Genomic DNA, 19,172 nt, shown 5'->3' on the forward strand with positions numbered 1-19,172 from the left:
GTAGGACGTAACATCAGGCTACAACTTTTTTGGCCAAGAAAAAAGACACAGAAGAATACGTCAAAAACGGAGCCTAAGTACTCAGGGGCGATTGTGCTACTTAAGGGCAATTTGTAATTTTTGGGACTGATGTCATGTACTAGTAGTGACTTAAAAGAAATACAGTCTGCACAACGTCAACCAAAATTCTAAAATTCTTAATTGATATTAACCTACACATTTTTTAAATGGAGGCCACGGCCAACGTTGCATTATCATCTACAACGTCCATAAATTTGCCACAAGTGCAGAAAAATGCAAATCACTTATTTACTCATTAACGTTATACAATCCAACCTGGCTGCAGAAAACATTTCACACATAAGAAAAAAAGAAACAGTGCCACCCTTGTTTTGGGCCGTGACTGGCATTGCAGGTACCCGAATGCACCAGCGACAGCCTTTGGACCTGTTTTTCTAATCCGGGACAACGCCTGTAGTAAATGCTTATTTTTATGCCGATACAAGAAGACACACAGTTATAACATCAGTTTCCGGTCACAGACACAATACACAGATACAGCGCCGTATTGTTGACCTATGATAAGGACAAGATGCACAGATATAAATAATGGCGGCCTCTGTGAGCCCGATTTTGAAAAGCAATGTTGAAATAAACTGGTGCCCACGGACACTGCAGCAATATGTTAATCTCCAGAATAAAATGTTTACAGGAATCTTGGCATGTCTTCATCCTACGGATCCAACAATCCTGACGGCTTCCGCAAAATAGAGAAAAATCTTTATGTTCAAAGCCAGTGACCAGTATACGGTGTTATTTCATCTTCTAGGATATCTTGCCAGGAGGGTATGCAGTGCTATAATCAGCCTTGGCACGGCTGGCATCAGGCTGACACTTGGTGTCATGCTGAATCCATCCCCAGCAAGAAGACGCACAATAAAATCTGCGTACAGTAACACCAAGCACTGAAGTTACCGAGAAGAGGATCTACAAATAACTCCTGAAAAAAATGTAAGGAAATCTAATGTCACGTATGTCGGAAGTGCGTGTCCGGTTACTGAGAAATTCATAAACTGGAACCCAGATCTATCAGAAAATGGATCGAGGGTATAAATAGACGCGACCTTTACAGGACGTTGCCTCCATGATGTTATGTTCTCCTCCACATGATCAGTAGATACATGGGAATCCGAAGTCATGGAAATATAAAAAGTATAAAAACAAAATAAGTTTGGGGGCATTTGGTTATCGTCTCTTTCTAGTCTTCAGTTGATATAAGGCAGGAACGGACAGCCATGTTTTGGAACCCCCATAGACATCGGATTAAAACTAGCTGATCCCAGTGATTTCAGCCAGACTGGTGGACCATCTAGGGTTTGGTTCACACATGTACAGTGCTCTGACACTTTTTTTGTGCATGTCTGAGAGAGATGAATAATGCCAGGGGGCCAGACAGTGTCCACAGTGACTCTTGTCAGGTTCTACAAAGCTCATGGTTCCTGACGGAATCCTGTGGTTTGGGGATTTCTTCAGAAGCCTCAAGGTAGTCCTCAGCTGAGAGTTCTTAGTATGAACCTGGCCTAATATGTATGGGGGTTTCCCGACAGATGAAGTCAGGACAGAAAAGGTTTGGACACGATGAATTACAAGGTCCGATCCTTCTTCTTTCCGAGGTATCTGCTGCCAATAGAGCAACTTCATGACTGAGGGACACGGGAGAAATACGTGTTGAATGAAGGAGCATTTGGCCAAGCATATGACCATGTTAACTATTCAGTGGTCCAGTCTGGAAGTCCAGAGTCTGTTTATGGAAGTTTACTTTGGTCACTAAAAAAATTTCAATAAAATTCCAGGAATTATCGGACTCCCAAATTCTGCAATAATTTAATCACCCTCATGGACCATATTGATAATGAGCAAGTGATCTAAAAAATTTCTTAAAGAGGACTGGTCACTAGTGTCTATTTTTTGTTCTTATTTTATTCCCGCTGCTCCCTTGAGTATTTAGTTTTTGTTTTTCTTGTTTTTTTAAATCTGCCATATGGTACCAGAAATATGGGCGTTTTTATTTTGTGCTAATTTTTATAATGCTTTCCAAGATCCTCAGGGGCGTGTCTTTAGGCTGCTCTGCATTATTACCATGTGAGCACCGCGCTGCTTGGTGGAGGAGCAGAGGAAATTAAGTAAGAGCAGAAGCTGGCCACTTATTACTTGGTGGAAGGTCTGCTTTAAGAAACTTCTGGCTCAAAAACCACAGAACTGGATCACGGTGGGTTCATTTGGGTTCATGGCTTGGCTGGTACGTAAGCATGTCTACCTTATAAGTAATCCCTTCCTTCTCCACTAAAACCACATGAATATAGAGAAAAACACATTTTGGATCAAATTTGGGGTTAGCAACTCTCCAGAGGAGGGGTAACTACAACTCCCAGCGTGCCCTGACAGCTGGCAACTACACAACTGATCAGGTCCTCTAGATACAAGTTTCTAATGATTAGACTGTAAGAAATACAGAATAATACTTGTGTTTGAGGTCTCATTTATGGAAGGCAATGTTCAGCTTGTAGCCTTAATACTGGGCAAAAATACAAAGCAAAGTGGCTTGTTGGCATTTTTTCCAGCAGCCGGGGCACGTGCCCACCACCTCCACTGGGGTCGGGATAAGCCACAATGCACCGCATGTTATACCTTTTACACTGGCTCTTCTTGTAGGATATACCCCCCCATAATTCCTACAATGTGCCGGCAGCATTACTGCTCCCCGAGGTATTGAGATTATTCTGAATATTTAGATCAAAGCAAATAGAAAATGTGCTGGAAAGTGAAGAGGAAGAAAAACATGGCTTTTTAGGATTATAGATAAGGGCTGCCACCTCCGAGGTCTCTGCAAAATAGGGGTCCTCACATTTTTATCAATGCCACAAAGGAGCCGTCACTTACCTTTTCGATCTTGTCCAGCCAGCCTTTATTCTGAGACAATTCAGCCATAAACGCCTGGTGCTTCAGCCATTTCTTGTGGAGTTTCTGAGTCACATCCCGCGTGTTATCCCGAGCCATCAGTGTTTTTTCGCTGATCCAAGCATCCAGCTGCGGGACATATAAAGGTGGGTGAGAGCGACGGCTTCCATGTTTGCTTTTATGGAAAGGACTATTCTAAACGGGGTGAGTGCAGGTAAGGATGGGAGTGAGGGTCCCAGTATCTCCACCGGTCATTTTATCATTCAGGGTATACTAGGATAGATCTACAGATGGCAAAAAGGTACGTAGACAAAAACAAGGAACATAGACCGGACAGAGGTGCAAAAAGTAATGAGACAGGTAAGAAATGAAAGGGACAGACAGGTGAGACGGCAATCACATAATCTACGGCAAATAAGACAGGTGTGAGACGGGCACGTAAGAGACAGGAGAGAAGACGGACCCCCTTATCCGACAGGTGAGAGATGAAGATGGGATCAGACAGATGGTGGCGGGGTGGATGTCTGGCGAGACAGGTAAGGGTATGGATGGAGATGACAGGCCAGAGCAGATGGATTAATAGCAGGGCAGAGAGCGAGCAGTCGAGTGGAAAGGAATAAACAGGAGGCTGCATGAGATGGTGCCGTGTGGCTGCAGAAGCTGCTGTCAGTGCATAATGTCCTGCGATGCTGTTTGGTGCAGTGAGATTTGCTGTCCCTATGAGGGGTGGGCAGCTCGATCCACAGCACAGATCCGTTAGCTGGACCGGACAAGGAGCACGGTGCCCCAGCTATCCTGACACATGCTCATTGCTAGCAGGTCCCCCTCGATCCACAGTCAAGGTGGGATGGTGGAATGATCCCACTGCAGTGAATGGATGGAGGGGGAGGATCCTGAATGTGATGCGTCATCTCCCCCTCCACCCCTTCTCCTCTGCTCCCAGCACCCGACTGCCTGCTCCAATCTCTACACCTCATTCTGCATATCCCTCTGTGAGCGCAGCGCCTCCATCTCCACATCCGTGCTCTTCCAGCCGGACTCGTCACTCACCAATCCGCGATGCCTGGACATCATATCTGCCATAATAAATGCTGCACGTCTGCACCTCTGTGTATATATATATATATGTACAGTATATATATATATATATATATATATATATATATATATATATATATATATATTCTAGAAAAAGTCCTCAGCTTTCAGAATATACGTGCCGACATTATCTGCGACATCACAAGGGAATAGGGGGTCGCACTGTGATTCACTGATCAGCCAGCGCGACAAGCAAGTCGGCAAAAGTCAGAATTGTTTGGATTTTTTCCGACTCTCCCCGTAGCCCCGGCCTTAGGATTCATCTACGAGACAGATACGCTGGGAATTTTTTGCAGCTTCAAATCCACAATGGCCAAGACACAACACATCGTTTTTTGTTTTTTTTCCACGAATTTCGCAGAGGAAAGGCTGCAGAGTTTACATTGGAAAAGGCGATGTGCACATGAGTATTTGCAGATTTCTCTGCTGCAAAAATCAGCATTGGCAAGAAAAACGCTGCCCAAAATATGTGCTGTTTACATGCGCTTTCTCCACGTAGATTTGACGAATGGGTGAAAAATGCTGCAAATAACGCTGAAAAAATGGACAGGCTGCAGATCTGAAACAGCTTCAAAATTTACAAGGAAAAAATAAGCAGATTTCAGGAATCTCATTCACTTTGCTGGTATGGTAAAAGTTTGTGCTTTTTAGAAGAAGAACGTGGGAAAACCGCAGCAAAAACACAAGATGTTAACATAAGGGCGCAGTCAGACGGCCATATAAATCAGATCGAGAGCAGAACGCAGTGTATTTCTATGCAGCTGTCACGCTCGGATCGGAGGAGCCGCCAGCCGGCCGTGCACTGCGATCAGATTTTTTTTCTGAGTCTGAATGCGCCCTAAGGATGAAATCTGCAGCATGCTGTGGATTTACAGTCAGCACTCCTGATACATTTCTGCAGTTTTTTTTTGTTCCCAGACAATATGTGGATGAGATTTTGCTAAATTTCACCTTAATACACTGCAGATTATCACCCTACAATCTGCCAAGTATCAGTCTAGCGACAACATACGGTACACTATGTAGGGAGTGATATTTCTCTCTCTAGTAGCATCTTTTTTCAGCACAAACATAAAAAAAAAACCATTAAAAAGTGGAAAAGGTTTTCTGTAACTTATAAATGGGATTAAGGGCGCAGTCACACAGCCGTATAAATTGGACAGAGATCGGAGAGCAGTGCATGGACTGGTCGGCCGCTCTCCTGACCCAAATGTGACCGCTTCTTGTATTTCTGTGCAGCCGTCACCCGACTCGGGTCAGTAGAGCCGCTGACCAGTCCGTGTACTGTGTTCCGATCTCTGCCCAATTTATGTCTGTCTGACTGCACCCGAAAGAGATCCATTCACATGCAATGGGATGTGACTTGTAGTAAGACTTGACATGGATTTCATTGTAAAATCCACACCTAAACTTATGCCAAATCCTCAGCATGTGAACAGGGCCTAAACGAGATAGAGGTCAGCTGAATAGTCGCACATTCGACAGCTGTCCCTCCTGACTCCATATACACCAGAGAGCTCAGGTCGGCCAAGCGTTCCTGCGTCCGTGTGTCAGCGGCTCATCTCCCCCTTAAACAAAAATGATCGGGTGTTAAAATTCCAACTACCCGATCCTTCTCTTCCCTCTGACGGGAAAGGCTCTCATTCACATGTGGAGGTCTCACCAAAGTCAGCAGACTAGGCTGACATTCATCTATGTATGGGGTCTTTAAATTGGACCTGTCACCAGGTCAAAAGTGAACAGTTCCAAAGATATGGTAACTTTAATTTAGTGCTAATTTTATGTCTTTACAAAGGGGTGTGGCTCGCAGGTTAATTATGCAGAGCTGCCTAAAGACATGCCCCAGAGGATCCCGTGAGCCACTCCCCTTTTAGTAAAGAACATAAAAATTAACACTAAATGAAAAAGCCTTACGGTACATCTCTGGAACAGTATGGTGGATTTAAAAATAAAAAGCAACAAAAACTGAAATACTCGGGGCTGCAGTAGATATAAAATAAGAGTAAGAACTAGTGCATATATATATATATACTGTATATATATATATATATATACACACAGTACAGACCAAAAGTTTGGACACACCTTCTCATTTAAAGATTTTTCTGTATTTTCATGACTATGAAAATTGTAAATTCACACTGAAGGCATCAAAACTATGAATTAACACATGTGGAATTATATACTTAACAAAAAAGTTTGAAAAAACTGAAAATATGTCTTATATTCTAGGTTCTTCAAAGTAGCCACCTTTTGCTTTGATGACTGCTTTGCACACTCTTGGTATTCTCTTGATGAGCTTCAAGAGGTTGTCATCGGAAATGGTCTTCCAACCATCTTGAAGGAGTTCCCAGAGATGCTTAGCTCTTGTTGGCCCTTTTGCCTTCACTCTGCGGTCCAGCTCACCCCAAACCATCTCTATTGGGTTCAGGTCTGGTGACTGGAGGGCAGGTCATCTGGCGTAGCACCCCATCACTCTCCTTCTTGGTCAAATAGCCCTTACACAGCCTGGAGGTGTGTTTGGGGTCATTGTCCTGTTGAAAAATAAATGATGGTCCAACTAAACGCAAACCGGATGGAATAGCATGCCGCTGCAAGATGCTCTGGTAGCCATGCTTGTTCATTATGCCTTCATTTTTTAATAAATCCCCAACAGTGTCACCAGCAAAGCACCCCCACACCATCACACCTCCTCCTCCATGCTTCACAGTGGGAACCAGGCATGTAGAGTCCATCCGTTCATCTTTTCTGCGTTGCACAAAGAAACGGTGGTTGGAACCAAAGATCTCAAATTTGGACTCATCAGACCAAAGCACAGATTTCCACTGGTCTAATGTCAATTCCTTTTGTTCTTTAGCCCAAACAAGTCTCTTCTGCTTGTTGCCTGTCCTTAGCAGTGGTTTCCTAGCAGCTATTTTACCATGAAGGCCTGCTGCACAAAGTCTCCTCTTAACAGTTGTTGTAGAGATGTGTCTGCTGCTAGAACTCTGTGTCACATTGACCTGGTCTCTAATCTGAGCTGCTGTTAACCTGCGATTTCTGAGGCTGGTGACTCGGATAAACTTATCCTCAGAAGCAGAGGTGACTCTTGATCTTCCTTTCCTGGGGCAGTCCTCATGTGAGCCAGTTTCTTTGTAGCGCTTGATGGTTTTTGCCACTGCACTGGGGGACACTTTCAAAGTTTTCCCAATTTTTTGGACTGACTGACCTTCATTTCTTAAAGTAATGATGGCCACTCGTTTTTCTTTACTTAGCTGCTTTTTTCTTGCCATAATAAAAATTCTAACAGTCTATTCAGTAGGACTATCAGCTGTGTATCCACCAGACTTCTGCTCAACACAACTGATGGTCCCAGCCCCATTTATAAGGCAAGAAATCCCACTTATTAAACCTGACAGGGCACACCTGTGAAGTGAAAACCATTTCCGGTGACTAACTCTTGAAGTTCATCAAGAGAATGCCAAGAGTGTGCAAAGCAGTCATCAAAGCAAAAGGTGGCTACTTTGAAGAACCTAGAATATAAGACACATTTTCAGTTTTTTCACACTTTCTTGTTAAGTATATAATTCCACATGTATTAATTCACAGTTTTGATGCCTTCAGTGTGAATTTACAATTTTCATAGTCATGAAAATACAGAAAAATCTTTAAATGAAAAGGTGTGTCCAAACTTTTGGTCTGTTCTGTGTATATATATATATATATATATATATATATATATATATATATATATATATATATATATATATATATTTATATTTATTTAGTCACTCAGTAAGAAAACAGCTGACCGCACCATCCAATTTCAAGCTCCGTGTACACACCGGCTATCAGCAGATGCTGGCCAGCTGATCTCGGGTGCTAAGCCCAGAAGACATGCTGATGTAAATCATTTAAAGAAGAAAGTGGCAGCACTCACCGATCTTCAAAGCAGGTATATCTTTATTGCGTTAAAATCTTCACGGCTCGGGGGTGCACATACAACGGAGTGTACAAGCTGGAACGACGGCCGTTTCGCGCTTCTCAGGCGCTTCAACGGGTTTCCCGTTGAAGCGCCTGAGAAGCGCGAAACGGCCGTCGTTCCAGCTTGTACACTCCGTTGTATGTGCACCCCCGAGCCGTGAAGATTTTAACGCAATAAAGATATACCTGCTTTGAAGATCGGCGAGTGCTGCCACTTTCTTCCTCAAATGATATATATATATATATATTTATTTTATTTTTTTAAATGCCAACAGATCCTCTTTAAAACTACATTTTCCCTTCAGCCACCAACGTCCTTCTGGCCATGGCTTTCTCCTGTAAAGTTACAGAAGAGGCCAAGTTGGAGGCTCTGGACAAAAGAGTCTGGACCAACCACAATAAAAGTCAACGGGGCCTTCAGGATTTGTTGAAATCTTTCCAAAAATGCATCAGGCGTAGCAGTCACCCCCCCCCCCCCATATTATATACAGAAGCGAGACTCCAATCGAGACATACAATCCCACAATACTGTCTCTATGCATCAGACCACTGAAGTCGGTGATGATCTAACATGGTAAAACATCACATGATATGATCATCACAGGTAAATGAAGTGATACATGTGCGATAGGCAGATTTACAGATGGCTGCATTAGTGTAGATGTGTGTTTCTTTGCTGGAGAACAAATCATTGAAATGCTAACTAGCAGCAGGAGATGCCCGGCAGGTAAGTATCAGAGCGCTGTGTGAAGATGAATCCCCCTGAGGGAGCTGAATTCCCGTCAGCTGCAATAAGGCGTCTCGGAGATGACCGAGATAATCAGAATTACAACAGCTAGAGCTGCTACTGACACCCAGTGCTAGGAAAGAAGCAAGTTAGGATTATCCTGCAAGGATAAGAACTGCAGACACTCAATGCATAGGATAAGTCTAGGGCCACCTGAGACGATTATCATATGATGAGCGCCACACTACAACTGCATCTATTTACATACAGCCTAAATATGGTCCTTTACAAAGACTGTTCAGGTTCCCTATCGATGAACAGCAAGGGTAAGGGGGTAAACTACTGAGCTCAGGGATATATAATGTTATAGGATTTAATTCGACAAGTTCATGTATAAAGCTGCATAAATGCTGCCAGAACTAGAGAAAGTCTGTGTGTCCTGCTGCCCCCCCCCCCCCCCCCATTCCCAGTGATTGACAGCTTTTCCTTATAAATTCATATGGGCAAGAAGGAACAGATTCAAGTTCTTTCTCTACAGGTAGTGGGAGGAAAGGGACTCACGGGCTCACACCTTGAGTGGACACAAAGCTGGATCTCAGGTTTTCTCAGTGTGTGGGCAGGCAAGCAGGACAGACTCGCAGGCTTTCTCAAAGTGTAGGCAGAGCATGCAGGACTCACAGGTTTTCTCAGTGTGTAGGCAGAGCATGCAGGACTCACAGGTTTTCTCAGTGTGTAGGCAGAGCATGCAGGACTCACAGGTTTTCTCAGTGTGTAGGCAGAGCATGCAGGACTCACAGGTTTTCTCAGTGTGTAGGCAGAGCATGCAGGACTCACAGGTTTTCTCAGTGTGTAGGCAGAGCATACAGGACTCACAGGTTTTCTCAGTGTGTAGGCAGAGCATGCAGGACTCACAGGTTTTCTCAGTGTGTAGGCGGAGCATGCAGGATTTGCAGGCTTTCTCAGCGTATAGGCGGAGCATGCAGGACTCGCAGGCTTTCTCAATGTGTAGGCAGAGCATGCAGGACTCACAGGCTTTCTCCAAATGTGGGTATGACATGCAGCACTCCCAGACATTCTCTATGTGTGGACAAGGCATGCAGTACTCACAGGCCTTCTCAATGTGTGGGTGGGGCATGTAGGACTCCCAGACCACCTCAGTGTGAGGGCAGGGAAAGCAGGACTCCCAGACTTTCTCAATGTGTAAGTGGGGGAAGCATGACTCCCAGACCACCTCAATGTGTGGGCAGGGAAAGCATGACTGGCAGACTTTCTCAATGTGTAAGTGGGGCAAGCACGACTCCCAGACCTTCTCAATGTGTGGGCGAGGTATGTAGGACTCCCAGACCACCTCAATGTGTGGGCAGGGAAAGCAGGACTTGCAGACTTTCTCAATGTGTGGGTGGGGCAAGAAGGACTCTCAGATTACGATTACCTCTATGTGTGGGCAGGGAAAGTAGGACTCCCAGACCACCTCAATGTGTGGGTGTGGAAAAGCAGGACTCACATGCTTTCTCAATGTATTTGTGGGGGGAGCCGGACATGCAGGGATTTGTTTACAGGAAAAGACAGACTCAGCAGCGTAGCTACCGGGGGAAGGGGGAACCATTGCCCCCGGCCCAGTGCTCAGAGGGGGCCCACCCGGAGCTACGCTACTGTAACGGCGCGCTGCATGCGCCGATACACTTACCTTCTGCAGCAGAGCAGGGAGAATCGATCTCCCTGCTCTGCCGCCCGCTATGGGGCCCCTGAGCAGGCCGGGGGGCGGTGCCAGTAGTGGGTCCCCCGCCCGTCACCACACTGATGAGGTAAGGAGCGATGCGCTCCTTCTCCCATCATCCCCCTGTCAGCGTCTGGCGTCACTGACACTGACAGTGGGCGCGATGACGTCACCACACGGCGCCCGCTGTCAGAAGATGAGCGGGAGGTCGAAGCACCGTTGGAACAAGGTGGAAGAGAGGTGATTATTTATTTGTTTTTATAGGTGCTGCCTTAAACTTCAGGATCTGCCTATAGGGGGCTGCCTTATACTTCAGAATCTGCCTATGGGGGTACTGCCTTTTACTACAGGGTCTGCCTATGACGTGCTGTCTTATAGTACAGGGTCTGCCTATGGGGTGCTGCCTTTTACTAGTCTGCCTATGGGGTGCTGCCTTATACTACAGGATCTGCCTATGGGGTGCTGCCTTATACTATAGGGTCTGTCTATGGAGTGCTGTCTTATACTACAGGGTCTACCTATGGGGTTCTGTCTTATACTATCTTGTCTTGTGCTATAGAGTCTGCCTATGGGTGCTGCCTTGTGCTATAGAGTAGGCCTATGGTGAGTGCATTATACTATATGGAGTCCTATGGGGAGTGCATTATACTATATGGAGGCTTATGGGGAGTGCATTATACTATATGGAGACCTATGGGGAGTGCATTATACTATATTTAGGATGATCTGGTGCATTATACTATTTGGAGGCCATCTAGTGGGCCATCATACAGTGTGGAGATTACAGTGAAGGAGCCATCATACAGTGTTGGAGCCATCAAACAGTTTGGGGGTAACTAAGGGGTCAGTATACTGTGTGGATGGTACTATACAGTGAGAGGGCATTATACTGTATAGGGGAGCTGTACAGGGGGGGGCAGACTCGGGACATTATTAAATGTAAAGTGGGCACTTCTTGTTATAGGGGATCTCAGGTTACTGTGACTATCAAAGGGGCATACAGGGCAATATTACTTTCTAGGGAGCAAAATATGGGCACTGTTTTCTAGGGCACTTGCACTCGGCACGGCATTACTATATTATAGAGGGGTGCTTTACAATTTAGAGGGAACAGAGAACCACACAGCAGGTGCAGTAATAGGGTCACATATGGCAGCAGAGGCTCAGTATTGGGGTATCAGGTGTAGTAATAGGGACACATACGGTAGACGCTCAGTATTGGGGTATCAGGTACAGTAATAAGGACACATACGGCAGCAGTATTGGGGTGTCAGGGGCAGTAATAGGGACACATAGGGCAGCAGCGCTCAGTATTGGGGTATCAGGTGTAGTAATAGGGACACATACGGCAGAGGCTCTGTATTGGGGTATCAGGTACAGTAATAAGGTCACATACGGCAGCAGTATTGGGGTATCAGGCACAGTAATAAGGACACATACGGCAGCAGCGGCTCAGTATTGGGGTATCAGGGGCAGTAATAGGGACACATACGGCAGCAGCAGCTCAGTATTGGGGTATCAGGGGCAGTAATAGGGACACATACGGCAGCAGCGGCTCAGTATTGGGGTATCAGGGGCAGTAATAGGGACACATATGGCAGCAGCCACTCAGTATCGGGATATCAGGTGCAGTAATAGGGACACATACAGAAGCAGCGGCTCAGTATTGGGGTATCAGGGGCAGTAATAGGGACACATACGGCAGCAGCCGCTCAGTATCGGGATATCAGGTGCAGTAATAGGGTCACATACAGCAGCAGCGGCTCAGTATTGGGATATCAGGTGCAGTAATAGGGACACATACGGCGGCAGCGGCTCAGTATTGGGGTATCAGGGGCAGTAATAGGGTCACATACGGTAGTAGCGGCTCAATATTGGGGTATCAGGGGCAGTAATAGGGACACATACGGCAGCAGCGGCTCAGTATTGGGGTATCAGGGGCAGTAATAGGGTCACATACGGCAGCAGCGGCTCAGTATTGGGGTATCAGGGGCAGTAATAGGGACACATACGGCAGCAGCGGCTCAGTATTGGGGTATCAGGGGCAGTAATACGGTCACATACGGCAGCAGCAGCTCAGTATTGGGGTATCAGTGGCAGTAATAGGAACACATACGGCAGCAGCGGCTCAGTATTGGGGTATCAGGGGCAGTAATACGGTCACATACGGCAGCAGCAGCTCAGTATTGGGGTATCAGTGGCAGTAATAGGAACACATGGCAGCAGTGGCTCAGTATTGGGGTATCAGGGGCAGTAATAGGGTCACATACGACAGCAGCGGCTCAGTATTGGGGTATCAGGGGCAGTAATAGTGACACATACGGCAGCAGCGGCTCAGTATTGGAGTATCAGGGGCAGTAATAGTGACACATACGGCAGCAGCGGCTCAGTATTGGGGTATCAGGTGCAGTAATAGGGATACATACGGCAGCAGCGGCTCAGTATTGGGGTATCAGGGGCAGTAATACGGTCACATACGGCAGCAGCAGCTCAGTATTGGGGTATCAGTGGCAGTAATAGGAACACATGGCAGCAGTGGCTCAGTATTGGGGTATCAGGGGCAGTAATAGGGTCACATACGACAGCAGCGGCTCAGTATTGGGGTATCAGGGGCAGTAATAGTGACACATACGGCAGCAGCGGCTCAGTATTGGAGTATCAGGGGCAGTAATAGTGACACATACGGCAGCAGCGGCTCAGTATTGGGGTATCAGGTGCAGTAATAAGGATACATACGGCAGCAGCGGCTCAGTATTGGGGTATCAGGGGCAGTAATAGGGACACATACGGCAGCAGCGGCTCAGTATTGGGGTATCAGGTGGAGTAATAGGGACACATACGGCAGCAGTGGCTCAGTATTGGGGTATCAGGGGCAGTATTAGGGACACATACGGCAGCAGCGGCTCAGTATTGGGGTATCAGGTGCAGTAATAGGGATACATACGGCAGCAGCGGCTCAGTATTGGGGTATCAGGGGCAGTAATAGGGACACATACGGCAGCAGCGGCTCAGTATTGGGGTATCAGGTGGAGTAATAGGGACACATACGGCAGCAGTGGCTCAGTATTGGAGTATCAGGGGCAGTAATAGTGCCACATACGGCAGCAGCGGCTCAGTATTGGGGTATCAGGGGCAGTAATAGGGACACATACGGCAGCAGCGGCTCAGTATTGGGGTATCAGGGGCAGTAATAGTGACACATACGGCAGCAGCGGCTCAGTATTGGGGTATCAGCAGGATGAGGAGTTTGTGCAGGTTTGGAATAAATGGTGATGGGGCTGGAATGTGAGAAGTGAAATGTGTATTTGCTGTAATCTCTGCAGACAAGTCCTGGCTGGAAGAAGTTGTCATGTCGGTCTGGGCCAGATGGAAAAGACGGGAAAAGTGAACGATTCCATCAGAGAACGTCAGCGGTAAGTCTGTAACTGTGCTGTGATCTCTTATATGTTCTGTAGGACTGGTATCTACCACTGACCATATGGTGGAAATATCCATGTTGGTCTTTATATACAGTAGAGATTATCTTCAGTAATAGCGCGGTCATCTGCTGAGGTTCTCCTCCATTATTAGGGCGCGTCACTGAGTGGTAATCAAGGTTACCTGGTTAGGGGCCCACTCAGAAGCTTCACCCCCCTGAACCAAAACCCTAGCTATAACTCTGCACAGAATCATAGACTTTTTCAGTAAGTCCAGTCAGCAGTTAAACAACTTTTTACATAAAAATACTATATAACATTATAGAAAATGGTATATCCGTGAGTTCAACCTCTTACCCTCTACTCCATGCTGCTTACAGATGAGATCTGACAAAGCTGCTTTAATACGTGCAGTAAAATTAAAGTACGTATGATGGCAATGTGACAATTTTCCTCAGCTGCTGACATCTTTTGTGGATTACATAGCTGCAAGAATATCGTACGACGCACATGACGTGTTCAGCATTCAGCTGTAATCCTTGTGCTAAAATTACTCTTCAACCCTGGGTGATTTTCTGTGTGTTTGTTTTTTGTTTTGTTTTTGTTTTTTCCTCCCCTTCTTCCAAGAACCATAGCTTTTTTTATTTTTACATCCACATAGCCGTATGAGGGTTTTTTTTCTTGTGGGATGAGTTGTACTTTTGAATGACATCATTTAATTTAGTTAGCCATTAAAAGGTATCAACCACTGAGGACTCTCAATTCTAAATATTTTTCTATCATTTAATTTATCATGTGATTCACTGGAAAGTGGGAAAAAAATATTCCAAGTGTGTAAAAATTTCAAAAAAAAAGTGCAACTGTACAATAGTTTTTTTGGGAGTTTTATTTATTATGTTTACTATATGGTATAACTGTCCTGGCAATATGATTCTCCAGGTCAGTACAAGTACGCAGATACCAAACATGTATAGTTTTATTTTTCTTTTAGTGTTGAAAAAAAAATTCAGAAACTTTTAAAGAAAACAACATTTTTGCTTTTGTTACCATTTTTCCCGAGTTCTGTAACGTTTTAATTTTTCGGCATCTGGGGCTGTGTGAGGGCTTACTTTTTACTTTTGCACTCCGAGCTGCCTTTTTTACTGATACCATTTTGGGGTAGATATAATGTTTTGATCACCTCTTATTGCATTTTATTGTAATGTTGCGGCAGCTTAAAAAATCTAATTTGGGCGTTTTTGATTTTTTTTCATTACGCCAATTACTGATAGCATTAGTTTGCTTTATATTTTGATAGATCGAACTTTTACGAACGCAGCGATACCAAATATGTGTATTTTTTATTTTTGAACTTTTTTTACATTTGAACTTGTGAGTTTTTTTTTTACTCTACATATTTTTAAATATTTTTTCACTTTTTGCTGTATTTATTAGTCCCCTTAGGGGACTTGAAGCAGTGATCATACGATCGCTTGTGCTACACATAGGGCATCAACACTACTAGCTATAGTAAAAATCACAATCTACTATGAACGCCAGCAAAACTCTGGCTTTGACAGAAGTATCATTATGACAGGGACACGGGTCATCAGCCGACCCCCAGCTGTCATGGCAACCCATCGGCACCCCTGTGTTTTGTTTTTATTTCAAATAAAATACTTTATTCTGGCGGTGTCTTTATTTACCATATAACTATAGGATTAGTAATGGATAGGTGTCTTAGGCTACGTTCACATTAGCGTTGCGTCAGGCGCAGCCGCGGCAAGGCATGCGTCATGCGCCCCTATATTTAACATGGGGGCGCATGGACATGCGTTGCACTTGCATTTTGTGACGCATGCGTCACTGTGGTGCATGCGTCAGGCCGCAGAGGACGCTGCATGATGCAGTTTTTTCTGCGCCAAAAACCATGCAAAAGCGGACGCATGAGTCACAAAACGCTGCGTTGTGCATGCGTTTACATTTGCGTTGTGCGTTGCGTCGCCGACACTGCACCGCACAACGGAAATGTGAACATAGCCTTATAGACACCTCACTATTATTAATCCGTGGGCTTGATGTCACCAGACAATAGAAAGGTGACATCAACCCCATAAATATTACCCCACTTGCCACCGCCACAGGGCAAGTGGGAAGAGCCGGGCAAAGCACCAGAATTGGCACATCTAATAGATTCGTCCTTTTCTGGGTGGCTGCAGGCTCCCATTTTTAGGCTGGGGGGTCAATATCCATGGCCCCTTACCAGTCTGAGAATACCGTCCCTCAGCTGCCTGCTTTAACTTGGCTGCTTGTCAAAAATGGGTGGAATTCCCACGCAGGTTTTTTTTTTAAATTATTTATTTAAATAGTTTAAAAAAAAACTCTGTAGTTCCCTCTTTTCTTGATAACCAGTCTTGCTAAAGCTGACAGCTGAGGGTGGCAGCCCACAGCTGTCAGTTTTGCCTGGCTGGTTATCAAAAATACAGGGGAACACTGCTTTTTAATTTTTTTAATTATAGCACAGGCGTCAGCTGATGGATACTCCCATCATCCGCCTCCTGCTCTCACTGTTAGGCCGGGATCACACACAGCGAGATACGGCCGAGTCTTGCAGGTTAAAACCAAGCTCTGGCACCGGCACTCCGGAGTGCCGGTGCCAGAGCTTGTTTTTAACCTGCGAGACTCTGCCTTATCTCGCTGTAGTGTGACTCCGGCCTTATTAGCAGCAACAGGTGTAGGCTGATGGGAGTAGTAGTCCCATCAGCCATTGCTTGCTCTCACTGTTATCAGTTGAATATAACTCTCAACATTCTCTCCCCTGCTAGCGCTGATCTCAGCACAAGCAGGGTTGAATGATGCAAGCAGTCTTCAGCACCCGGGTACCACTGCTTCCCAGGTGCCGATACGTGTCACACTGATGACACACGGATGTCATTTATGTGTCATCCGTGTGTGGGACGTTTTGCAGACCATGCTGCTGTTAAAAAACGTACACACGGTCCGTGGAAACGCACTAACATGTGCACAGACCCATTCACTTGAATGTGTCTGTGTGTAAGGGTCTCCGGTACGTGTGAAAACTCAATACACATACTGGACACACTGACTTCTGAAAGAGACCTTAGGCAGAGCTTCAGTCCACTCCAGTGTCATGCGACAGCCTTTGTGACCTGCCAAATCACACAGTGTTGTTCTTGTGGAGCTGAGATCACTTTTTAAATTCTCACAATGCAAGTCTACGGGTCTCAGAACAAAGTGAGAGGGCCTTGTTCCGAATCTCATAGGTTTGCACCGAGAAGGTAACAGAAGACAATGCGTGATCCAGCAGGTTACAAATCGGTCACGTGATGCCGGAGTTGACTGGAGCGCTGCTAAAAACGGCAGATGATGGCAACCGGTAATATGTTACTGCAATCATTACACATACAAACATGGCTACCAAAGGGAGAAATGCAAAAAAAAGGAAAGAAAAGTGCTCCTTTTAAGACCTTTTCTTCAAGCCCAATTATCGTTTTTGCGCTTTTGATTTTTCTCTCTCTTCTTCTCCCAAAAGCCAGAACTTTTTTTAATTGTAGTTTTGAATAACACCATTCCATTCAATATAATGCACTGGATAAACTGGGGTGAAATGGTAAAAAAAAAAGTGTAATTCCGTCATTGCATCATATTTGCATAAACACTGTTCTAGAAGAATTACAGGGTTATTCCAGTAAGAAGACGTTGTGCTCTATCCACAGGATAGGTGGTAAGTGCTGGATCATTGGGGGTCCGACTACGGAGACCCCACCATCATTTTATATTCATTTAAAGCATGGTTTTCCGGTGGATGATTAGGATGAGAGGGGCTGAAGTATCTGCGGTGTCTGAAAACAAAATGTACATCAGGCCGAGAGGACAGATTGTGCCGTCATCTGTTACAAGATGCCTCCTGACAAGTCCCATAAAGCTGTACATCCAAATCACGAGCAGAACATCACATCCCGGGCAGCGAGGCGCAGGACCGCGGGAGGAAAAGGTGACCAGCCACCAAGGTTATAAAGGGAAAAACCACCTAATGTTTACATCGGGCTTGTGTGTTAATTTTTTTTTTATTTATTTTTTTTTTTTTTAGATATCACAAACAATCTGTATTGAAAGTAAAACATGGAAATCTTGTAATTTTCCCACTTTTTTTTTGTTCATTTCTTGATAGCTATAGCTGCCAGAACTTTTTCAATTTCTGGAAGTTTCATTATATGAGTTATTGCTTTTTTTTTTTTTGTGTCGGTACGGCCATGTTCACACATTGCGCAAATAGTGTAAGGGGGGTTTGCACATATTGTACAGGTAAACTAGGTAATAATACTCTTCTCTAATTATTGCATTTTTCATTTTTGCTGCATTTTCACAGATTTTGAGGCAGCGTTTTAATTTTAATTTTGCACTTGTAAAAAAAAAAAAAAAAAGCAACTTTTTTTTTTCAGGTATCCCATAGAAGCCTATGGAGAAAGAAAAAACCCCCACCAAAGCCGCACAGTTCAACAGACATACAGTGGGCCGGAGTTCTTATGAAATCACATCCACTTTTTTTGGAGAGTAAAACGCAGCAGAAAAAGTGAAGCGTTTACGCTACGTGTGAACACAGCCTAAGTGTCCAAGCAAAGTGAATGTGATTTCATACAAAAAATCCACACACTGTCGTCTAAAGACGCTGCTGAACTCTGCGCTTTTGGTGGATTTTTTTCTCCATAAGCTTCTGTATGAAGCCTGAAAAAAACGCATGTAAAAAAAACAGTTTTTTTGTATTTTTAAGTGCAAAACGCTACTTTAAATCTGCATGAAAAACACATTAAATCATGGGGGGGAAAATGCATTAAAAAATGCATATAAAACGCAATTACCGTACCAGAGAAGATTCTTATTGACTAGTTTGGAGCAGGCACCTACAGTAAATGTAATGTGCAGAAAAAAAAACCACAGCATTTTTGGCCTCAGTTACATTTTTATAGTTATGATGGAGAAAAAAAAATAAATCACAACATTTTTTTAAGCCACTTCATCATCAATAATCTGATCACTGTATTGTATGGGTTCGTACAATTACAGGGACACTAAATATGTTCATGTTATTTGCTGATTTCTGATTTTTTTTTATTGCATTAAAAATGTAATTATTGTAATTTTTTTCATTATTTTTAGCAGTTTTATAGAAAAAAAAAATTGGCTTCATTTCCTTCTACAACAAATAGTAAGGTTGCACCATAATATACAAGGAAGGATTACTCTAGAACAATGAAACTGCATTGCTGCCATAGGAAATAGGAAAAAATGGGAA

At 44.5% G+C, this 19,172-nt stretch overlaps 1 protein-coding gene across 3 annotated transcripts in view; it reads right to left on the bottom strand.

Moving 5' to 3' along the window:
* Nucleotides 1-19,172, bottom strand: part of SPTBN4 (spectrin beta, non-erythrocytic 4) — a 103,360-nt gene that overhangs the window by 38,188 nt on the left and 46,000 nt on the right. For all 3 annotated transcript variants that reach the window (XM_077285567.1, XM_077285568.1, XM_077285569.1), the window contains one exon: nt 2,941-3,087. In XM_077285567.1, the coding sequence (XP_077141682.1) occupies nt 2,941-3,087 (147 nt within the window). The remainder of the gene's footprint in view (nt 1-2,940; nt 3,088-19,172) is intronic.

This window comes from Ranitomeya variabilis, chromosome 2, assembly GCF_051348905.1.
Source record: "Ranitomeya variabilis isolate aRanVar5 chromosome 2, aRanVar5.hap1, whole genome shotgun sequence".
Taxonomy (NCBI): Eukaryota; Metazoa; Chordata; class Amphibia; order Anura; family Dendrobatidae; genus Ranitomeya; species Ranitomeya variabilis.